Source organism: Hippocampus bargibanti, linkage group LG12, assembly GCF_051943395.1.
Source record: "Hippocampus bargibanti isolate YZ-2025 linkage group LG12, ASM5194339v1, whole genome shotgun sequence".
NCBI lineage: Eukaryota > Metazoa > Chordata > Actinopteri > Syngnathiformes > Syngnathidae > Hippocampus > Hippocampus bargibanti.
The window spans coordinates 19,350,277-19,375,014 of NC_142745.1; the positions used below are offsets into that span (position 1 = coordinate 19,350,277).

General features: G+C 43.5%; 1 protein-coding gene across 3 annotated transcripts; it reads right to left on the reverse strand.

Moving 5' to 3' along the window:
• Nucleotides 1–24,105, reverse strand: phf20a (PHD finger protein 20, a). 3 transcript variants are annotated; one of them, XM_089009836.1, is made up of 17 exons: nt 23,949–24,105; nt 22,360–22,466; nt 20,822–20,993; nt 18,949–19,033; nt 18,747–18,823; nt 18,112–18,673; nt 17,270–17,323; nt 16,018–16,287; nt 14,134–14,322; nt 12,262–12,357; nt 10,817–10,972; nt 9,206–9,384; nt 9,024–9,123; nt 4,997–5,192; nt 3,237–3,669; nt 2,236–2,416; nt 1–840 (listed from the first exon to the last, which is right to left on the reverse strand). In XM_089009836.1, exons 2-17 carry the CDS (start codon nt 22,440–22,442, stop codon nt 698–700), a joined length of 2,976 nt encoding a protein of 991 aa, XP_088865962.1. In that variant the 5' UTR covers nt 22,443–22,466; nt 23,949–24,105; the 3' UTR covers nt 1–697. The 3 variants fall into 3 exon arrangements, 2 of the variants coding, with proteins under 2 accessions (XP_088865962.1, XP_088865963.1); XR_016116594.1 differs by lacking the exon at nt 1–840 and having other exon boundaries at nt 2,277–2,416; nt 3,237–3,440; nt 3,533–3,669; XM_089009837.1 differs by lacking the exon at nt 10,817–10,972.
• Nucleotides 24,106–24,738: the final 633 nt, after the last annotated feature.

Sequence of the window (24,738 nt, forward strand, 5' to 3'; positions counted from 1 at the left end):
GAACATGAAAACACAGTGAAATATCTTAACATGAACACACCCTCTGCCGTGCACCTGCTGGGCGAGATGCCTGGTCCTAGTGCCCGCCACAATGTTACCGTTGCAAAACATTAATGACAAAAATAAGAAACTTGGGAATCAAAACAAAAATAACTTCACAGTGTAGAAAAAAAGAACGAAAAGACTCCAGGAAATCAGTTTGTCAAGATGATTGTAAAGTGCCATTTTATACTGGGTGTGAAAGGATCAAGCCTTTTTTCTTTTTTTTTTTGGGGGGGGGGGGGGGGGGGGTTGACACAAAACTGGAAAACAAATATGTATACTGTATATGTATACACACACACACACACACACAAATACTCTCACATGAGTGTACTGCTGCAAGCTAAATGTAAAGCTTGAGTGTAACGCACAAAGCATTGAGAGAGTGACAAGCCACCTTTAGCTGTCCAGGCATCCAAAAGGCATCATAGCAAGTCGTGTGATCTGGTTCAAAGGACTTTGCTGCATTACGAGGTTATGTTATTGTGTCTAATCCTGATTCATCATGATGGCTTTTCCATATAAGGATGCCAGTGGCCGTAGCATCTGAAGTCACCACGTTCCGAGCCTTGAAAAGCAGCTTCAGGTCATCAGGCCGGAGTCTCGCAACAGGCAAGTTTGGTGAGATTCCAAACGCGGCTGCTCCGTGGCGCCCTCATGTGGAGCTGAACATAGCGAGCTGGTGGACTTTTCCAAGCTGCGACATCAGCCTCTTCATGCGCTGTTTGAGCTGAGGCAAACGGGCCAGCGGGTCAGGAGGCTCCAGTTCCCCAGTGTAGTCCAACCAGCTCTCCAGCACTGAGTACAAGAACAAAGCAAATGAGGGTTGAGAAAACCTAATTTCAGCCTCCTCGGCGTATCGTTGCCACTTTTCATGCCATCCTGAACGTGTATGACTCAAATGGACGTAACGTTAAACCTGGCTTTTCGAACCAAACATTTCAGGGCTTTTTATGCCACAGTTTGCAACCAAAAATGGGTTCTCGAGCAAACTGAGTGCACCTAAATGCACCTCTCGACTGCCCTCACTTCCTTATACAGTGACACCTTGGCTCACGAACGCTTTAACTAACGAACCTTTCGCCTTTCGAACACTAAATTAGTGAGAATATAATCCTGGCATCCAAACTAGTCTTCGGGAAACACACGGAGAGCCACAATGGCGGGCGGACTAGTTTTCAGTGGAAGAACACCAAAACCACATGGCCGAACAGCGCCACCGTGGCTGGCGGACTACTTTTCCACACCCTCTTTCTCTGAGTGGCATACGTGGTTTGCTATCAAGTGATTACTTTTGCTATGATGGGACCGAAAAAGACCCCACCACAGGCTAGGGTTCAGCCGAAGAGGACACAAAACAATATTACGGTCGAGCAGAAGGAGGACATCATCGAGAAACACGAACGAGGTATGCGTTTGTGTGACTTAGCGTCCCAGTACCAGGATGCTAAGTTGATCATTGCTACGTGTGGCTAAGGGTGTTTCCGTGTTGACTAAATAACGGTCTCAGGTAATAGAAGAGGTTGAAAAACTTCTGTTGATTTGGATTAACGAAAAGCAGCTCGCAGGGGACGTGTTAGTGAGGATAGTATCACTGACAAAGCACGTCAACTTCACTCGGATATCATCAAGAGGCAATTACATTAATGACCATCACAAAGGTAAATAAAACGACTTTATTATACAGTACAGCTTATTTCTTTAATTACAATACAATAGCCCATTTATTATACATAAAATAAGGTATATTTTGTGTAGTTTTAAGCCTTATTTAGTAGAAAATTATGTTTTTATGGGGACCTGGAAACAGATTATTCTCATTTTCAATGGTTCCCTATGGGAAATTAATGTTTGGAAGACACACTTTTCGTCTTACACACACTTTCTGGGAACCAATTACGTTCGTAAGATGAGGTATCACTGTATGTCATTTTGTTATGTCACATCTCATTGTGACCGACACATTATCCTTATATAGCGTTCCGGTGTGAGTTAACATTCGTAACTGTTCAATATCGATGCAAAACAACAGACATTGATTACATTGATTATAATGGGAAATGTTTGGGTTTTCAAACAACTTTCTGGAATCGGTCAAAAATCCACCTTTGACTGTATTTGCATTTGAACAGGGCTGTGTTAACTTTTTCTATCCGCTGCATTAAGATCTCATCGTTGAAATAAAAATCTCACCATCCAACTCGCGCTCAATAAAGTCCATCCTATGTGAGACTTCGTCTTGAACCGCGTCGATGTGGTCCAGCAAGTTGAGCTGCCACTGCTGTTGCGGCTTGCAGTTGACGGCAGCCTCTTCGGGAGGACTTCGAACTTCGCTCTTGATTTCAACGTCAGGCCATGAGCTTCCACACGTAGCCTGGAGATCATCATCAGGAAATGACATAAAATGGCTCCACAGGCAGAAGAAACAAAAGGGATATTGTGACTTGTGGTTGAAGAAAAAGAGGGCGCTAAAACATAGAAAAAGGGGCAAGAATAGAGCCACCACACTTGCATCCAAATATTGAAAGCGATGGCCACTTTTTTGTAACCCAAGGACCCCCTTGTATGGCAGCTACAGTGCATGTATTGCACCAGTGTCTGAAACTCATGACAAAAAGTTAGCGGCCACCAGAGCAGACAACTCTGAAAGGTTGCCTGCCCAGCCATAAAGTTGCTTGCCCCATTTTTCACAACTTGAAACACAATTACACGACTAATCGCAAAAAAAAACCATTGTTTTGTAGCGTCATAAATTTTGTTAGCGTCTTTTGAATCTTTCTTCTGGAACTGAGGTTCTGTGCATCTACTTTGGAAAATTATATGCAAATGCATGACCTTATCATGCTCGGGAAAGTCTGGAAGCACGAAGCAGGCTTCTGATTGGCTGCCGTGCCGAGTATGCAAATTGCCAAACAAACCAAAATTTCCAAGCCGAACAAAGATTTTGAAAACGGAATAATTTATTCAGATTTCAAAATCTTCATTCAAACATTTGCTTTATTAAATAAAACAAATGTTTGATTTGATTTTTTTTACTTCATGAAGAAGTTGTCGGCCACCCGGGCGGAGACGTTTTGTAAGTTGTACGCCCGACGTAAAAGTTGCACGCCGGGGAGATGTGATTTCAGACACTGATTGCACTAAACAAGCTAAAGAGAAAAAAAGAAATCCAAAAGTGGGAAAAACAAACGCACCTTATTGCCGACGCGGATGGATTTCGGTGTGTCCATCTCCAAGAGGCCACCGTAGCGTTGTTCGCGCTCCAACAGTTCCTCAGTGCTTCTCATGCTGTCCTCCAGTTCAGAGCCTTGTCGGGTCTCCACCACCAGTCTTTGCTCCACGGCCGGGTAGTAGGTCCGTGGTTTTTGGTAGCAGTGTTCGCTGGTGATATACGAGTCCTGGAAGGAGGGGAACGGGGTCGAGGAGCAGGACGAGGTGCCGGCAGCCGCCCGGCTCAGCTTCTCCAAGGCGTTGGACATTAAAATCTCACCACGACACATGTCCTCGTCGGGAGTGACGGGAGAGGGGGCCGCGTTACTGGACCGGCAAGAGTCCGAGATGGTCGCCGGCCTCAAAACTCTCTTCCAAGGTTGGCGCCATAGCTTCAAGTCGGGATGCGCGTTGTTTCTGTGGAGGGGAGAACATGCATGAGAATGACAAATGACAAAATAGTCAGAAAAAAGGCAGGGTGGAGTGGACACACGCATATATATTATTGACAGTTGGGAAGGGGCCACGCCTCCCCGCTCCACCACTTCCTTCTTCAGGACAGCGGGTACGAAAACGGGACACTGCCAACTTTTATTTGTACTTTGTATTACCCTGGACTTTCTATATCTTCATCTGAGTTATGAAAGGCACTTATAAAGGAAATGTATTATTATTATTGTTCTGTTTCTGCACCACCGTGTGTGAGTTGCTTCTCGCCATTGTCAGGTCTTCCATTGCCCCCCCCACCCACTCGTCATTTTTCATATTCTTTATTTTTAATTATTCCCCTAGTCCTCTTTTTGGGAACAGCGCTTTGTGTTGTATCTTAATAAATCGGTCTGCATGGACCTCTGTCTCTGTCGCGTTGCTGGCTGTAGCGGTGGCAGCCGTACAATTTAAAAACAAAAATCTCTGGCGGTCGTTAAGTATGGGTGGTCGTAACTCGTGCCGGTTGTAAATCGGATGTTACCTGAATATATATAGTATATATATAATGTATATATTAACGTGATTTCAACAAAATGGCAGAATGTATTATTTAAAATAACTGTGATAATACGTCTGTGTAAGTGATAATACTCACCATTAATATGAATGGTTTTCTATTCCTCATGATTGGTAAAAATCCAGCCAAACTATCTCAATAAAAGTCAATTTGCCGGGTACATACACAAGGTTATTGCTAACTAGCCTGTACACTGCTCATTAGCTTGCATGCATGCTTGCTTTCTGCTGCCTCTCACAGAAGTATAGTGATGCTAACGTTAGCATGGGGCTTGTCATAGTGCCACAGACATTCGACTGTTTCATCGATTGTATCGTTTCATTGCAAATTAGAATCTATCAAATTAGAACCTGTTCTCTCCACAAAGGCAAATCCTTGGGTCCATTCAAGCTGATTTTTTTTTACACATCCGTTTATTCAAAAGGGGGCGTTTACCTGTTTCGACATCAACGGCACCTAAATCAAGATCATCCAATCAAAATGGCGCTTTCGGCCAACCGGCATCAGTATGATCCAATCAAAATTGCGCTTTCCGCCAACACAAGCCGAAACAGGAAACGAACAGCGAAAAAGCGAGAATACATATTTAGTTTTATCTGGTCATTTTGGTCTGAAAAAGTCGGAAATCCGCTGATCGGCGGAAAATTCTCATCCCTGAGATTATCATGTGTGTGTTGGTGGGGGGGGGGGGGGGGGGGGGTCCCCAGTCCTATTATTTTCAGTTTCCCACTGACTCACTGCAAAATGTTCATCTTCAACTGCAAGCCATTAAGAATCTCAACCACATGGTGCACATCTCCCAGCAGCTGGTGTGTGGTGGTGATCTTCTTGGCGTTTTGGTGAGAGTAGTTTTCTTCCAAGAAGGACAGGCCGTACATGTGGCCATTGCTCAACCATTCGCGGTCATACCAATAGCGCAGACTCTGCCTTTGACCTGGAAATCAGAATCAGAATCATCTTTATTGGCCAAGTACGTAGAACACACAAGGAATTTGTCTCCGATACTACACACTGATCTAGTATCATCATAAAAAAAAAAACAACAACACATGACAAATAAGTATGGAACGATATTCCTGAATGTAAGTGGTACCTCTCAGGAACAACTGTGAGACAATGTGAAAAGTAAAGTGAAAATGTTTTTTTTCCCAAGATGGCGCCCGACTAGGCAGCCGTCAGCAAGTTCTCTCATGAGCCTTGCTTTTTGTTGTTTTTGTCTTGTTTTGTTGTTTTCTTTTGTCACTTTGTGTTGTTGTGCATCATGTAGAACGGATACGGATTGTTTTTCAGCATTTTTGGCCACGACATTCATCAAGGAGGAGACTGTGCTGAGCGGTTGCGCCTTTTCGGCAGCATGAATATGCCAGTACTGTTTTTGAATGGGAGGAATGTCGGTGCCATTTGACTGTCATCACTGGACACCAAAGGGGCCATTGTGCTTTTTTGCAGCTGTAATGGGCAGCATCTTCACAGCCCCGCTGTGTTCAGAGGAAAGGTCGGTGCTGTTGTACAGTCTGCGGCTGGATGTATGGATGGCTTGAAGAGCCCACGATGAGAAGAAAGGAGCGTCAGCGCAGAGCGCCGATGCGTATGTGGAACTGTCGCAGCTTGGAATTGAAGCGGATTTACGTGGGACAGGAGATGCGAGACAATCTCTTTTCATCAATGGATGCACAGCTTTTTGTTTGCTTTCAACATTTAGCTTGGAGTGGACGTGCAGTTTCCACCATGACGTCTCTGATCCACTGATGAAAAGGATGCTTTGATCCTCTCCTCTTTCATCGAGAACTGCTTCATGTCACAAAGAAGGTACAGCAAGTGCTGAAGAATGAATGACTCTCTGTGTCTTTGTGTTGTCATATGATTTGTTATTTAGTTTTGTTTTTTTTTTACTTCAAGATGGCACCGCGAGAGCGGCTGCCTTTCCAGCAGCTCCTGTATTTTGTTTTTCTACTTCTTTCTTTCCTCTTCCTTTCATAACTTTGCTGCTGTGTTACTTCCGGGTAGAGAGAACGCTTGCGCGAATGGCTGCCACTGCTCATCCGCACACCAAAAAAGTTCGTATCCCGTGACTGTCAAGTGTCCTTGAGAGTTTTGAAAGGCGCTTGGAAATTAAATGTATTATTATTATAAAAAAAAGGGATCAGTGGTGGCATGAAATCTGTTAACAATTGTACAGTTGGTGCAGAAAATCAGTGCAATAAAGCTGACTGACTTTTGACTTTGACTAAATTGATCAGTCACTGAATTTGTAGGACAAGTGTTCAATTATGCAGATGTCCTTGAGCACCTTAAAGTGTCTGGTGCTGGAGATTATATCGGTCAGCAAGTGGTTCAAGTGTGGATAAAGCTGGAGATACAATGACAAAAACAGGATGGTGTTCCACAGAGTTGTTCAAAATTGCAAAGAGCCACTATACAGTAAGATTTGGGTTACAGTTCAGAGTTAATGGCTAGGGCAGACATGGGCAAACTACAGCCCGCGATCCACATGCGGCCCGTTAGGTTTTGTAATCCGGCCCGCCTAACTTGTCCAAATTATAGTAAAAAGTGTCTGAGTTAAAGTTAGCAGACAACAGGGCAGACAACTCTGAAGAGTTGCCTGCCCGGCCATAAAGCTGCCTGCCCCATTTTTCACAATTTCAATTATTAGACAAGTAATCGCAAAAAAAACATTGTAACAATGTATTACGTTTTTTTTTTTAATAAAGGCTGTACCTACCGCAAATGCTACCTTGCTTAATTTAAGGTAAATATCCATAGCTGAAGATTTTGCTCCAGTTGTCATTATCGTCATGGTTCACAATGCAATGTTTGCATTCCTTGCTGCAATCCACTAAGCGCCTTTCATTACTCACAAGTACACTTTACAGTCATGGTATAATGTATGTTTACGTTTTGAAGCGTCATAAATTTTATTAGCTTCTTTTGAATCTTTCTTCTGGGGCTGAGGTTCTGTGCATCTATTTTGGAAAATGACATGCAAGTGCACGTCTTTATAACGCTTGGGAAAGTCCGAAGCAAAAAGCAGGCTTCTGATTGGCTGTTGTGCCGAGTATGCAAATTTCAACTGTAGGTAGCCTATGTGTCTGTTTGCTTGGCAACGATACACGTGTACTGTGTACGCGTGAAGGCGAGGGCGTCCGTGGCGAGTTTGTAGAGCGCATGGTCAGGACAACCCTTCCATGATTCTGCAGAGTTTAACACAAGTAGATATTATTGAGCTTGAGTATTTTGTTGTGTAATAATATGTTTTGAATGTTTAAAGTGATTCCATTTTTCAATAAATGTTGATTTCTTTAACTTTGCGCCTTTGATTGAAACTTATTAAAAACAGACGCAATCTTGATAAATCACAGTGCGCATGTTATTTTAATCTATTTCCGTTTCCTCCTCCCAGTATCTGCGAAATAGCATGTAAACGCCATATCTTGCATATTCCTTGAGACAAATTTATGAACTGATAAGGGCGATTTGAAAGACAGTTAATCAATTGGGTTGTAGTGTTCTTACTGTGCTATGAGGTTTGCAGACACTACATTTAATGCTTTAGGTTTAGTATATCCTGCCCAAACACGCCCTCCAAATGCTCCTCCGGCCCCTCTGTCAAATTTTAGAACCCATTGTGGCCGCGAGTCAAAAAGTTTGCCCACCCCTGGGCTAGGGGGAAGGAGCTGTTTAAAGGACAACCGACACCATTTTTTTTGTTTCCTAACTGACATCAGAAAAACGTTTCAGAGGATCTAAAATACCCAAAACACACAGGCTGATATTTTTAGTCAAATGCAAGACACCAATAAAAATGACTTAAAGTGTCCCAAAACTGCCACAAAATGAGCTAGGAACTGGGGATATTCAGAAAGTCCCGCCCCCTTGTTCGTGACGTCAGGTCAGGAAACTCCTTCACAAACTGCCTTGCTCCAGAATCAAAACAATGGCTTCAGAGAGTTCAGACTCGGAGAAGATCATTTCTTGTTACTCATCCAGTTATGAATATGATTCAAATAGTTCTGAAGAGGAAAACATAAATGTTTGCAATCAATTAATCTTTATGCGTGTTACTGCAATTGCTTGCGACACACAATTCACCATCGCGTTATGTAGTTTTCCTTCTAATTTCGCGATCAACACATTTGCATTTTCTGTGTAGCTTAAAATTAGCTCTATGTCTTGTTTCTATTTATTTATTGCATTGTATTTCTAATTATATTTTATTTATTATAATACCTATGCTTGTCTGTGGCTGTAAAGTGTCCTTGAGAGCTTTGAAAGGCGCTTAAAATGTAATGTATTATTATTTTTAACACAGTGTTTTCAGACGAAAAAAAGTACCCAAAATGCATTGTGTGTCGCTTTCTCGGTCAGGGGCGTTCCCTCCGTGACGTCACTTAGGGCATCGTCATGAACTCGAAAACAAGACTTCCTGAATATTCAGCGCAAGTCCTAAAACATACAATATAGCTATATGCGGTGGAATGAGCTCAGTAGAAGTCATTTGAAGTGATTTTACAAATTATGGACGAACTTGTCCGGAGGTGTCAGTTGTCTTTTAAATGTCTGCTGGATTTGGTACGCATCGATCGGTAGCGCCTGCCTGAGGGGAGTAGCTGAAAAAGGTGGTGGGCATGGTGCAGAGGGTCCTGGTGGACTTTTCGTGCCCATGTCTTGGTTCTTGCAGTGTGAAAGTCCTCCAGAGTGAACATTCATTAGCATGGAAACGTGATTGGAGAGCGGCATTTTTATTTATTTCTTGACCAGGGCTTACCTGGAGGGTCTCTGCAAATATAGCAAGCATATCTGTCCGGGACATTGTCTTCCAGCAAACCCATGCACGGGCCATGCTGCCAGCACAGGCAGTCTTCACACTGAAAGACAAGACATCACGAGGAAAACTCAAAAAGAAAATCCTGGGACAGTGTCGTGACCATAAAATCCTAAAATAATAACCTGGATCATGAAGTCATTTTCCTCTTCCACTTCACAGATGCATCGTACGATCTCTTGGTCGTTGCTCTCGGCACCGCAGTCCATGCTCAGAGGCGGGCTGGTCACATCCACGTCCAGACCGTAGTCGTCGTCGCTCCACCCGCAGCTGTCCGTGGACCAGTCACTGAAACTGTCGTCGTCTACGAAAATGTGGACGGACCAAAGTGTTGGCAATGATCACATATACAGTGATACCTTGGCTTACAAACTTAATTGGTTCCCAGACAGTGTGTAAGGCGAAAAGTGTGTATCCCAAAAATTAATTTCCCAGAGGAAACCATTAAAATGAGAATAAGCCTTTGCCAGGTCCCCATAAAACATAATTTTCTACTTTCTAATTTTCTACGCCTTAAAATTACAGAAAATGTACCTTATTTTATGTATAATAAATGTGATATGGTATTATAATTAAAGAAATAAAATGTACTACATAATGAAGTGGTTTTATTGACCTTTGTGATGGTCGTTGATGGCTTGATGGAATGGAGTGGCCGGTTTCATCAGCATTAAACACTTGACGAGGAATGTAGCCTTCTTCTTTCACCATCTTGAGGAAAGATCCCTTGTAGGTGCTTTCTCTGCGATAATTTTACCTTGTTCCTCATCAATTGTGTTCTGTTTAGCTGGGTTGATAGCTTTTTGCATGTAAATTTCTCCATTGTGAGACTAATAAAGGCAAATCCAATCCAATCCAATCAGATGGCTTGCTTGTGCGGGTTATTTGTGAAGCCCGATTGATGGGATATTTTAACCTTCCAGTCTACACTCTTCTTTTGAACTATTAAAAAGTTGAAACGACTCCAAATTTCACTGTTTTCTATCCATTTTCTCACCATATCACTTGTTTTTTTTCACTTTTGTTTTTGTTTCAAGCTTTGTCGTCTCCCTTTCGTGTGTGTGTGTTTTCTCACTCTCTCTCTATCGTCTGCCTGTTTCTTTAATGTTTAACCCCCCCACACTGCTGCGTTCTTGACCAATCACGTGGCTTTAACCGAGGCGCGTCAAAGTCATTTTTTGCTGCGGGCCACATTGTAGTCGAGGGCCGTTATGAATTTGGGAAATCCATTAGAATGTTTAATCCCCTCCACATATTACATATAGAGCACACAACAAATTGAGAAATAACCAGTTTTCAAATCTGAAGTCAAAAATAATGCCGGTTATTGTGGTTTACATGTGACAATTTGAAATTTTGGTTGTGACTTTAGCAAGCGTCATGGAATTTCACAGGTTTGATTTGCCTTCACAGGCCGAATAAAATGATGTGGCGGGCCAGAAAATTTTCATAAATATAACGGTCGTAAACCGAAAAGTTTGTAAGCCAAGGGGTTCGTAAACCGAGGCACCACTGTAAGTAGAAATGACCAAGGAGGAGAGTGCTAAGCGTGTGTAAACTTTCACAAATGGCCGATAGGTGACAAAAGTAAATTAGTACCGCCCATCACAATCAATCAAGTGTCGATGCATTGAAGCAATGATGTGAAGGGGTTTTGCGACGTGAGCAAGACAACGGCGACGGATTTAGCATCGACGGGAGGCAAAGCCGCACACGCACACACAACAGATACCCACCATCCACATTTATCTGCACCGAGTCGCCGTATCCGGGCCTGCAGCGGTAGGCCTCACGCTTGTTATTGTGTGAGGGGGGAGATTTGAATGGCATTTTCAATTGGGGTGGAGGGCACAGTACTGATAAGTCAATATTCTCCTCAACATCTGTGCAGTCTGTTAATACAGGGAAGAGGGGGGAAGGAAAAGCAGATGTTGATCAACTTTGAACATGAATTTCATTTGACAGACGTCCGTTAGGGGCGGCGGCGGTGAGGGGGCGGGCACACAAACATTTTTGGAATAATGCGACCAATTTAAGGAGAATAAGGCTTTTTGGAAAATGTCAAAACTAGTTTGGAAACGGCTCGCACGGTGGAACACGACGAATTACAATCAATTACAGTATTTTCTGTTGTATAAGGAGCAGCCAAAAACTTAAATTTTCTTCAAAAGATGACCCTCCGCATGATAATCAACTTTAAATTTCTTCGTTATACATGTAAAGCTATCCATAACCTTGCCCCTCAATGACTATCTGACCCCTTCAAATTTCTATTCCCTCTCGTTCCCTCAGATCCTTTTCCTCCTTCCACCACTGTGTGCCCCCCTGCCCGTCTCAGCACGATGGGGGAGAGCTTTCAGCTGCTCTGCCCCCAAACTCTGGAACTCACTTCCTCCCAACATTCGTAACATGGATTCTCTTCCCACCTTCACATCCCACCTATTTAAAATTGCATTTTCTGTGTAGCTCTTTCTGTGTTTTACATTTATAATTGCATTTTATTTATTATTGTATCTATGCTTGTCTGTGACTGCAAAGTGTCCTTGAGAGCTTTGAAAGGCGCTTGAAATAAAACGTATGATGATGATGATTATTATTATTATTATTATTATTATTTATTGAGCCACAACTGGTCTGTCAATTACTGTCAGCAGCCACCAACTCAAACGCCCCCCTGTAGAAGTATTGCGTAACCCCAACCTGTACTGTAGCATCATATTATGTGGTGTGCTTTATATTGGGAAAACTTTTCTATATTAATAGTATATATGTGGAAAACGTTTTCATTCAATGAATGTGCGCCTTCTAGTCCGGTGTGCCTTATATATGAAAATACACCATTTATTAGGGGGTACACCATTTATACTCTGGTGCGCCTAATCCACCAGAAAATATGGGACTAATATCGTTGTTTCTCAGGTGCACTTTGCATTAGACAACCCCCCTCGCTCCCCAATTTACAATTAAGTTGTGGTTCAAACAATATTGTCAGTGCCTCAGTGACGGATGCGAGAACACCAGTGAGTTGTACGAGTGGGCCCAGAGGGGAACGACACAACACACACGCCAAAACGCAGAGCTTCACATTTAGCAGCCAGGCCGTTCCCTTAATTCAATGGCGAGTGCGCATGCAAAGCGGCCAGGCGACGGGCTGTGGTTGCTGATCAGAATTCCTGCTTACCGGACTGGGCTTTCTTCTTTTTCTTCCTCTTCTTAAGTTGAATGCGAAGGAAGTCCTTCTGCTTGGGTTTGTCTTTTGGTCTGTCTTTGACTGGACCTAGAGAGGTGAGAAGCTTTAAAGGACAACCGACACCTCTGGACAAGTTGTGTCCATCATTCGTAAAATCACTTCAAATGACTTCTACTGAGCGCATTTTACAAAAATTCCACCGCATATAGCTATATTTTACATTTTAAGACTCGCGCTGAATATTCATGAAGTGTTATTTTCGAGTTGATGACGATGCCGGAGTGATGTCGCTGAGGGAATGCCCCTGACCGAGAAAGTGACAGTGCATTTTAGGTACTTTTGTCTGAAAACCCCGTGTTGATCGCGAAATTAGAAGGAAAACTACATAAATAAAATGGTGAATCGTTGTGTGGCAGCCAATTGTGGTAACACGTATAAAGAAGGTGTAAGTTTACACAAATTCCCAGCGGACAAATCAGCCCATTTCCAACGGAGCAGAGCAGTCGAGCTCCAGCGGAGGCGAACGAGAAAGCTAACCAGAGTTAGCGATCCAGCGCTTGGATAGCGGAGGTATGATGCATGCTGACTCATTTAGTCACACTGTATGCTAACTGTGAGCTCACCTGGTGAAAGAGAGCAATCACCATATTAGTGGAGCAAACCGATAGGACAAACATCCACTTTCCACCGTGTCATTTGTTATTCTGTAGCGCTGTCGGAGCTCTCTCTCTCGTCTCAACATCTCTGATGGTTGAGGGCTGTTCAAATTGTGTCGCTGTATCTTTTGTGTGTGTGCGTAAAACCCACCCCTCTGCCTTCTATCACAGATTTTTTTTGAACAGTTAGAAAAGGGAGAACATGATCACATTGAGCATCATCTGGTCAAGACATCAAAACAAAACATAGATCACATGACCATCTCAATAAGACGTTTTACATTTCTTGCAATTCTGCTGATGCAATGTCCTGTTCACTATGCCATATAAGAAAGAAAAGTAAAACAAATAATGAAAAAAAAAACAATCAGAAACAAATAATAGTAATAAAAATAAAAATAATGAATAATAGTAATTATAATAGCAATCATTAACAATTTTGATCTTGAGTGGATTGGGGTTCATAGGCTAACTTAAATATCTTTATAAGCAGTTAGAACTACCATGGATTTTAAGCAATCACGGGGGGCTTTACGGCTCTTGTAATCAGCTCCATATACTGGACTTGTGCATTTTCTGGGCTGCTACATCAGAGTCCAGATCTTCACCGGTTTCATCGCTTGCAGACGGCTCGAATTGATACGGAAGGACTTCTTTAATCGATTGCAAATATTTATGCTTTCCTCTACAGAACTATTTGAATCATATTCATAACTGGATGAGGAATAAGAAAGCATCTTCTCCGAATCTGAACTCTCTGAAGCCATTGTTTTGATTCTGGAGCAAGGCAGTTTGGGACCTAACGTGACGTCACGAACAAGGGGGCGGGACTTTCTGAATCTGCCCAGTTTCGAGCTCATTTCGTGGCAGTTTTTGGACACTAAGTAATGTTTATTGGTGTTTTGCGTTAGACTAAAAATATCAGCCTGCGTGTTTTGGGTATTTTAGATGCTATAAAACGTTTTTCTGATGTCAGTTAGGAAATAAAAAATGCTGTCGTTGTTCTTTAATTTTCCACTTTGAACATCACGACCGCATTCGCCTCAATATCGGAGTAAGTGATGCCTTATGTGTGTTGCAGGGGGGCGGCAAAGCACGAGATGAAGCTTCTCAACTCAGAGCTAACCGGGATGGCGAAGGAACAAGGACAAAAATATCCCACAGGCCAATTTGCATATTGTCGTTCCATTCGGATATTGTTACTGACCCGCATCAAAGCCACACTCAGATTCTTTCTCCTGCTGTTGGCACCCATTGCTGTCGAGCTGGTTCTCCTTGCACTTGTCCCTCAGCAGCAGCCTCTGCTGGTGGCCGTGAGCGCCGATGGCGGAGGGAGCCGAAGTGCGCCTTCCCGCGGCCTTCGTTTCGCTGCTGGTCACCCCACCAGCGACCACGTCTGCGCAAAATAAAGCTAGGATGAGGTGGCCACTCGGTCGGACTGGGATTTTGGAAATTATTCTTTGGCCGTCCATTCAAAATACAGTGATACCTTGGTTTACGAACCCCTTGGCTTACGAACTTTTTGGTTTACGAACGTTCAATGTATGAAAGTTTTACCTTGACATACAAACTACTTTTTCGGGATACACACGGTGCTGCCACAATGAGTGATGTGTCGTTCGCAAACGAGCCCGTTCTCCAAACAAGAAAATGGCAGTCGGCTTGTTTTGGTCCTCGATTCCCCGCCCTGAGTCTATGGTTAAAGCCACGTGATTGGTCATGAACGCAGCAGTGAGGGGAGGTGGTTTAAACATTAAAGACACAGGCAGACGACAGAGAGTGACAAAATGGATAGAAAACAGTGAAATTTGGACTCGTTTCAACTTTGATAGTTCAAAGGCAGTGTAGACTGCAAGGTTAAAATATCAAAGATCAAATATCAATCAGGCTCCACAAACAACCCGCACAAGCAATCTATACACTTGATGCAAAAAGCTATGAACCCAGCTAAACAGAACACAATTGATGAGGAACTATGTAAAATTGTCGCAGAGAAAGCACCAACAAGGGATCATTCCTCAAGATGGTGAGAGAAGAAGGCTACGTTCCTCTTCAAGTGTTTAATGCAAATGAAACCGGTCACTCCATTCCATCAAGCCATCAACGACCATCACAAAGGTAAATAAAACAACTTTATTATATAGCACAGTTTATTTCTTTAATTATAATATTATTAAATGTTCTAATGGATTTCCCAAATTCATAACGGCCCTCGACTACAATGTGGCCCGCAGCAAAAAATGACTGACACGCCTGGGTTAAAGCCACGTGATTGGTCAAGAACGCAGCAGTGTGGGGGATTAAACATTAAAGAGACAGGCAGACGATAGAGAGTGAGTAAACACACATACGAAAGGGAGACGACAAAGCTTGAAACAACAACAAAAGTGAAAAAAAAAACAATTGATATGGTGAGAAAATGGATAGAAAACAGTGAAATTTGGACTCGTTTCAACTTTAATAGTTCTAAAGCAGTGTAGACTGGAAGGTTAAAATATCCCATCAATCGGGCTCCACAAATAACCCGCACACGCAAGCCATCTGTACACTTGATGCAAAAAGCTATCAACCCAGCTAAACAGAACACAATTGATGAGGAACAAGGTAAAATTATCGCAGGGAAAGCACCTACAAGGGATCATTCCTCAAGATGGTGAAAGAAGGCTACGTTCCTCATCAAGTGTTAAATGCTGAGGAAACCGGCCACTCCATTCCATCAAGCCATCAATGACCATCACAAAGCTTAATAAAAGCACTTCATTATGTAGTACAGTTTATTTCTTTAATTATAATACCATAGCACATTTATTATACATAAAACAAGGTATATTTTCTGTAATTTTAAGGCTTAGAAAATTAGAAAGTAGAAAATTATGTTTTATGGGGACCTGGGAAAGGCTTATTCTCATTTTAATGGTTTCCTCTGGGAAATTAATTTTTGGGATACACACTTTTCGCCTTACACAATGTCTGGGAACCAATTAAGTTTGTAAGCCAAGGTATCATTGTATGACTCTGGTAAACATTGGTCGTCACAGAGATCAATCCTCGGCCTCTTTCCAAGTCCTCGATTGGGAGGGATAAAACTCACGCGTGGAAGCAGAAATGGTCCGTCTTCGCTTTGGTCCAGCCGAAACGGAGCAGGCCGCCTGTTTGTCAGCCGACCTGGCGTGGCCGGCCCTCGTCGGGCTTCGCTCGTTCTCCAGAGGCTGCTCCTCGCCATGGTAATATTTCATGTGGTAATGCAGCAGCTTGGCCTTCCGGAAGGACTTTGCGCAGCCGGGCGCGCTGCATTTGAAGGGGTTATGGTCCAGGTTTATTGACAGGACAGGCGGGGGCTGGTTTTTGATCACCCTATACACTGTGTGGTGAAAGATGCCGCAAGTCAGGGATAATAATAATACATTTCATTTATAAGCGACTTTCAAACTCTCAAGGACACTTTACAGCACAGGTGTCAAAGTCAAGGCCCGCGGGCCAAATCCGGCCCGCCACATCATTTTTTTCGGCCCGCGAAAGCAAATCAAACTTGTTAAATTCCATGATGATTGCTAAAATCTGAGCCAAAATTTCATATTTTTGGATGTCAACCACAATAAAAGTCATTATTCTTGACTTCAGATTTGAAAACGAGTTATTCATTAATTTGCTGTGTGCTCTATATGTAATATTTGAAGGGATTTAAACATTCTAATGGGTTCCCCAAATTCATAACGGCCCTCGAGAGGAAACCGTAACTACAATGTGGCCCACGGCAAAAAATGACTTTGACACCCCTGCTTTAGTCACAGGATATTTTTCTGCGGGTGAGCAGCGGCAGCCACACGCGCCAGCAATCACTCAACTCGGAAGTAACAAAGGGGGGGAAAAAAACCGACACAACAAATATGACAACACAAAGACAAAGAGTCATTTATTCTTCAACTTGCTGTACCCTCTTTGTAACATGAAGCAGTTCTAGATAAAGGAGGGGAGGATCATAGTGTCCTTTTCAGCAGTGGATCAGGGACGTCATGGTGGAACTACAAGCTAAATGATGAAAGCAAACACGCAGCTGTAGCATCCATTGATAAAAAGAGATTGTCTCACATCTCCTGTCCCACATAAATCCGCTTCAATTCCAAGCTGTGACAGAGCTGTCTAGCTAGCTATCTATTAGCCAGCTAGCTCGCTTTCCATCTATTTAAGTTACTTCCTGGTTGAGTGAACGCTGGTGCATGTGGCTGCTGCTGCTCACCCAAAGAAAAACTTATCGTATGACTGTAAAGTGACATTGACAGTTTTGAAAGGCGCTTATAGAGAGCGCCTTTTGGCAACCTGGACGATTCAAGAGGATGACTTACGTGGTTCTCTGCTGAATCTGTTCGGGTTGTGGAAACCCTGCTTCTTTGCAGCTGCTGAATTGGGGAGGGGGAGGGTAATGAAAACAAACCATTAATTGACTTCCGAACCCCACTGTCCAGTCACCATTACAGTCAAACCTGGGTTTTTCAACCAAAATCAGTTCCAGAAACCTGATCGAAAACAGATTTGTTCAAAAACTAAAACATTTCCCATTAGAATCAATGACTGCTTTTATTTCAAATCGCAATGGAACAATGCAAACATGTCAACTTACAATTGAATCCTAGATGCGGATGATGTCTGATTTTGAGCGATCTCATCTGTCTAGATGTGACGGTACCAGACTCTGTTACGATTGGTCCCTGCTCTCAGGTTGGGGGGAGCCAAGGACTATTGCCTGAGGCTAAACTGATGACTTCTATTGTCCTGACTGATTACTTCTATTGTCCTGCCTAATTATGGAGTCTACGACTGGCCTGATTGCCCCATTTACTCTGGTATCACCTCGTCACCACGTTGATGAAGCCTCTTGGATAAGAACCGAAACATCCGACACCTTCAAAGTACAGATGACGGCTGAAGAAACCTTCTCATCGTTAGATCACTCCTGTACGACTGAGAGCTGACACAGACGAAGCAGCAGGGAGTCGAGTGGTGCATTCAGGTGAGCTCAGTTTGCTCGAGAACCCATTTCGGTTGCAGACCGAGGCATCTGAAATTTTGGGTCTAAGACGTAATTGGTCGAGAACCGAGAACCCAAACCCAGGTTTGACTGTATTTTGTGTTGCAGGTCCATTTCAAAGCCCCCCCCCCACACCCCTTTATGACGTGACAGACTTACACTTGACAGTCTGGGGCAGGGGTGTCACAACCGGCTGCAGGCTTTCGGATTTGACATTTGGCTTGTGCTCCTCCACATCATCATTTGATCCGGTGGTGGTCGGCTCCGGCTGATCGGGGGGCACCTCCGCGTACGGCTTTGCCGAGTCACCGTACGGCTGTGTTCCCGTCACCTCCACTTCTGCTTCCTCCTCTTCCCTTTTTACATCTCCATTTCCATTTTCATGACATTTTTGGTCACGGCAGCCCCCGGCGCCATTCAGGAGTTGGCCGCCGTCCTCCGAATCACCGGGCTTATTCGGATCCGACGGGCCTGATTTGCCTTGGGCCCCTTTGAGAGCGGCCGTGGCCTCCACGGTGCCGTTCGCTCTCTTGCTTTTCCCGTTCGCCGTCCTGGCTTCCCTTTCCTCCCCGTCGCTGATGCTATCATTCTCCTGGTCGGAGGTGCTGCGCCGAGCCCGCTTGTTCCGCGTCTCCCCATTCACCGGAGGTCTGCGGCCTTTGCGGTTCACGACTCTTCGAACCATGTTTCTCTCCGAGATTTGAGATTTTCCCGTACCTCTCTATTTGGGATCGGACAAAGTCAGCGGAAAAGATATTGGTGGCAGAATACGGCTCGGCTCATTTAACACAAACCTCTTTTATAAAAGGTTTCACGTGAATTCCTTTCACCGTCTGGATGACGCCATCAAAGAACTTCACTGTATAAGACACTGAGGGGGAAAAAAAACATAAAAAAGCGTTGATTGCCATTCATGTTTGTGTCACGCATACAATATTTATTGTATTCATGACAACACATTCAATATCCATTTTTTTGGTTTATTTTTGTACCCACCATCTTTATTGACCGAGATGACTTTTGCAGGATAGAATCGGCAATCAGACCAGCTGGCCAGGACCTTGTCATTCACTTGAAAACCCTGGACAGGCCAAAAAGAAATATTTAAAGGACAACCGACACCTCCAGACAAGTTGTGTCCATAATTTGCAAAATCACTTCAAATGACTTCTACTGAGCGTATTTAGGATTCCACGGCATAGAGCTATATTTTACGTTTTAAGGCTTGCGCAGAATATTCAGGAAGTCTTGTTTTCGAGTTGATGCCTGAAGTGATGTCACATTTGGAAGGTCCCTGACCGAGAAAGCAACACACAATGCATTTTGGGTACTTTGTTTGGTCTGAAAACATCACGTTGATCCGTGTTGATGGCGAAATTAGAAGGAAAACTACATAAATAACGCAATGGTGAATCGTTGTGTGTTGCAGCCAATTGCGGTATCACGCATAAAGATGGGGTAAGTTCTCACAAATTCCCAGCGGACAAATCAGCCCATTTCCAACAGAGCTGGTGCGCCATCCTGTGCATTTTGTGGGCGCTACATTGGAGTTCAGACGGCTCGAATTGATACGGACGGACTTCTTTAATCAATTGCAAACATGTATGCTTTCCTCTTCAGAACTATTTGAATCATATTCATAACTGGATGAGTAACAAGAAAGCATCTTCTCCAAATCTGAACTCTCTGAAGCCATTGTTTTGATTCTGGAGCAAGGCAGTGTGTGAACAATAGTGATGTCACGAACAAGGGGGCGGGACTTTCTGAATCTGCCCAGTTCTGAGCTCATTTTGTGGCAGTTTTGGGACACTTCAAGTCATTTTTATTGGTGTTTTGCATTTGACTAAAAATATCAGCCTAAGTGTTTTGGGTATTTTAGATGCTATAAAACGTTTTTCTGATGTCAGTTAGGAAACAAAAAATTGGTGTCGGTTGGCCTTTAAAGCTGAAGTTCCAGACAGTTAAACTGCAACTCTTGACTTAGCTTGACCAATAAATTCAATCCGGGAATATCTTTTTATTTAAAGGACAACCGATGCCTCTGGACAAGTTAAATCGCTTCAAATGACTTCTACTGAGCGCATTTTACAAAGATTCCACCGCATATAGCTATATTTTACGTTTTAAGACTCGCGCTGAATATTCCGGAAGTCTTGTTTTAGAGTTGGTGACGAGACCTCACGTCACAGAAGGAACACCCCTGACCGAGAAAGGACACACTGTAGCAGTCCTTTCATCACGTCAATGCATTTTGCAGTACTTTATTTGGCCTGAAAACTCTGCGTTGATGGCGAAATTAGAAAGAAAAGACATAAATAACGTTATAGTGAATCGTGTGTTGCACCGAGCAACTATTTGATATTCGCTGACAAAAAAGGAAAAAAAAATCAGCCTATTTCCACGGAGCTTTGTCGCCATCTTCTGCCTTTTTTGGGCGCTACATTTCCCCGCAGATACCACAAAATGACACGGAATAAATTCTTTAAATGATTGCAAACATGTACCCTTTCCTCTTCAGAACTATTTGAATCATATTCATAACTGGATGAGTAACAAGAAAGCATCTTCTCCAAATCTGAAGCCATTGTTCCGATTCTCGAGCAAGGCAAGACGTCTCGGCGTGACACCACAAACAAGGGGGCGGGGGACCTTCTGAAACTGGCCACTTCCAGTTTCAATTTGAAGTAGTTTTTAGACACCAAGTCTTTTTTATTGGTGTTTTGCATTTGATTAAAAATATCATACTGCGTGTTTTGGATATTTTACATGCTATAAAACGTTTTTCTGATGTCAGTTAAGGAACAAAAAAAGTGGTGTCGGTTGTCCTTTAAGGTTAAAGAAGAAGAACAATTAGTCTCTGTTGGCTTACTGGCACGGGAGCGTCGTCCTGCAATCCTCGGCGCCTCAGTTGGACCCTCTCGAGAGGTCTCAAGTAGGGACTTGTCCACTCAAACCACTCATCATAACGATGACTCCACTGACGGTAATGAATTAGTACTTTCTCATCGTCGTAATCAATCTTCTCAATGTTAGCGGCATACCTATAAAGCAACGGAAGGCAAGAAGTTGATATTTTGAAGTTTCCGGTACAAATCAAGAGCGTGGGCAAGGGGGGGGGGGGGCGATCATGCTGGTCACACGCTCTGCATCATCCATTGTACACCACCCAAAAAACGTTTGTGATGAATAAAATGAGGATTATGACCCCCAGTGACTTGCCTCCCAAAATTATAAAACGAAAAACGTGCCTTTGTCCGAGTTGGTGAATTGTACTTACAAAACGATAGGGGATATTCATTCATGGCAAAATGCCACGCAGGAATTTTGCCACTCAGCCAAAAGTACTGAAACAAACAGTTGGACAAACCTTTTGTTTTATTTACAAGATGAATTTTTTCACTCATCCCCAAAGGGGAAATTTGCCTTGTACGCCCTTCTTGTTTTCCGTACTACATACAAGTGTTATTTGCTTTTTCGCAATACAATGATACCTTGGCTTGCGAACTTAATTGGTTCCCAGACAGTGTAAAACGAAAAGTGTGTATCCCAAGAATTAATTTCCCATAGGAAACCATTAAAATGAGAATAAATGAGAATAATCAGTTCCCAGGTCGTTGATGAAATGGATAGCTTTTTGTATAAAGTCCCTCAAGGAGCTTTGGGTTGTACATCTTGGAAGTTGTGATATTGCAACAGATGCAAACCGACACACTAGAAACTTCATTAATAGCTGGTTCCCTTGCTTGTCTTTTTATTTCAAATTGAACTGATGGCTAGTGCGGGTTATTTGGGGAGCCTGATTGATGGGAATTTTAACCTTGCAGTCTACACTCCGGCTTTGAACTATCAAAGTTGAAACAGTCCAAATTTCACTGTTTGGTATCCATTTTGTCTCTCTCTCTGTCTGACTGTCTCTTTAATGTTTAAACCACCCCCCTCACTGCTGCGTTCTTGACCAATCACGTGGCTTCAACCGAAGACCGGGGGCAGGGAATAGAGGACAAAAAAATGTCGGCAGCCACTTTCTCTTTTGGAGAATGGCTTCACTCTCTCTGTCTGTTACCCCCCCCTTCCCCCCACTGCTGCGTTCTTTACCAATCGCATGGCTTTAACTGGGGGAGGGGACGACACATTACTCATTGTGGCAGCTCCGTGTGTATCCCGAAAAATAGTTCGTGTACCAAGGTAATTTTTTTTATAAATGTAACGTTCGTAAACCGAAAAGTTCGGAAGCCAAGGGGTTCATAAACCGAGGTATCACTGTACATAAAATAGGTCTGTGTATTTTTTTTAAGATTTGACTGCAAACAGATTGACAGCAAGCAAACACTGTCCCAGAAAGGAAACAAAGCCAACATAAAAATGGAGTTTCAAGGATGGAAAGGTATGAATGAGGCCATGACTCACCAGTTTTTGAGGCTATCTCTGGCCTCAAGCTGAGCTCCCACCTCAAATGTTATCCCTCTTCTGTTAGGGGGCGTCTTACTCATACTGCCCACATCAAGGCTCTTTTCCTGGACACACACACACACACACACACACACACACACACACACACACACACACACACACACACACACACACACACACACACACACACACACACACACACACACACACACACACACACACACACACACACAACACATACCCATGAAAGTGCTATTCAAAAACTACACTACTCCTACATGTACAGTTTCTTTTCATCACAACCACTGCATCCCAAATGAGCATCTTGCGAGTAGAAAACACAGGAAGGTGACAAAGCAAGCACGCTCTGAAGATGAAGCAGAGGGGAATATAACAAGCTACGGTGAGCCAGGCCCCTTAAATGGTAATGAGATGAGATCTTCATCGTTGTTAAAAAAATGTCTATCAGCATCCCTTTCACCTTGATGAAAAAAAATGGTACACGCACATGTCCAATAGCAGCAATGACAGCCTATTGTACAAGCATGGTGTTCGGAATGGTGGAAGCATGCAATGGCGCAATAGGGACTTTGTTGGAGCGGTCTGGGCGTGCTCACGGGGGACGCCACGCTACAAACCGTAATACGGACGCGCATCTCGGCCCACGTGCTTAGCAACCGGCCGATCCCCGGTTCAGACACAAAAGGTATGGGGCGACCACCACGTGGTCGGCTCTGTCTGGGGTAAACCCGTTGATCTCACGTTGACGTGACGCGAAATTTGACAGGCTACAAACATAGCAATAGAAGTGGGTGTGTTTTGTAGTCACATCAAAGACTCAACGGTTCCACGGCAGACACAGGAAACGAGAATTGGATGGGGCATCATCAAAAGAGACAGTGGCGGGTTCAAAATGACTGGTTTAAGTCGCAGTCCAAAGCGTCCACTAATGCAGTTGTGCGCTGATATAAAACCCGATGGAACAATCAGTACAGTTGTGCTCGTTTGAAGAACCTCAAGAATCGAATGGGATCAATTTTATATGTCATTTGCTTGTGTTCTTTTTGACCACCTCAGCCAGGACTTCATAATTTAAGATACGGTCGGGTTTTATAACGTGTAGGCGTAGCGCGAAAAGCTCTTTTCCGACATCGGGATGAACGCGAATCCGATTGGCGTAAAGCGTTTCACGTGGGCAAGGGCGAGCATTGCAATTGGACCTGCAGCTGTCACTCAGACTAGCTGGCTAGGGCCTCGCGCGAAGGCCTTCACTCGTCCACACTTTTCTCGGTAGGGAGCAGGGCAGCGTGGCAACACAAAGCATTTAACTTCCCCACCTACGACACCAAGCCGCCACTCAGAGGTCCCAAGCGGGAAGCGACGTGAGAACACGGCTCGACAAAGACACGACCGCGACGCCGACAGGAAGGGGCCGTATTGTGTCGACGACTTCGTCACATTTGTTTGGAACTCAAAACGCCGACATGCGGCATTACGCCAGCCAAGATGTTGATGCCTCCACCGAAAGCGGGCTCTCTTTTCGCCAGTTATATCTCCACAAGTGCGACGAGGAACACGGTTCTTACCTTTTCCCCAATCACCTGTAGTCCGGTTGTGTGTCAAAAATGCGCCGAAATCGCGTGAAAAACGGATACTGCAGCCTCCGCCTGTCTGCCTCGCGGATCACGCAGTTGAGTTTCTCACTCGCATTCACTACCGGCGCGGGCTGCGTGGCGCATGCGCGTTCTAAGGTTCTCGCGTCACCGGCCCGATTCTTTTATTTATTTTTAACAATACAATACTGAAAAACGCTTTGGGTATTTTGGATTTAATCATTGAATTCATCATATGATTGGATTCATATTTAATATGTGTATATTTACATCGAGTTGTCGTTTACGCAATTTTGTAGATTCTTTCGGAGTAAGTAAACAAATAACATTTATTTTGAAAAATAGGAAAGATTTGAAAATCAACAAAATATGTATTTAGGAGGAATGTCCGATATACTGTAACACATTTTCGGGATAATTAAATCTCTCCAGGCTACATGGAGGCATCTTACTCTGATGGCTGCGGTCAAGCCAGCCTTCACTCGCAAAATCGAAGTCAAGTGAGCCGCCACTTCCATTGACAACACTGTACATGCCAGTGAGCGGCGCGCACTACCTTCAAAATAAAAGCAAAACAACGAGTGCATGCCCAGCAGTGGTTTGGATGTAAATAAACAAAACATATGGAAAACACATTAACTTAAGATGAAACAATAACTCTCAGAAAGGTGCCAAAGTGCGTTCTCAAGCGGAGTCAGAAAAACTAATAATAATAAATAATAATAATGATGGTGACGATGATGATGATAAAAGTAAAATAAAC

Bases quoted from the DNA above. Each gene is read 5' to 3' on its own strand.
- phf20a (XM_089009836.1), bottom strand. From the start codon at position 22,442: ATGAGTAAGACGCCCCCTAACAGAAGAGGGATAACATTTGAGGTGGGA. The intron at 18,674-18,746 runs GTTTGTGTTAAA...GATCCCAAATAG, and splicing joins TGAAACCTTTTATAAAAGAG to AGAGGTACGGGAAAATCTCA. The intron at 10,973-12,261 runs GTAAGCAGGAAT...CTGTATTAACAG, and splicing joins AAAGAAGAAAGCCCAGTCCG to ACTGCACAGATGTTGAGGAG.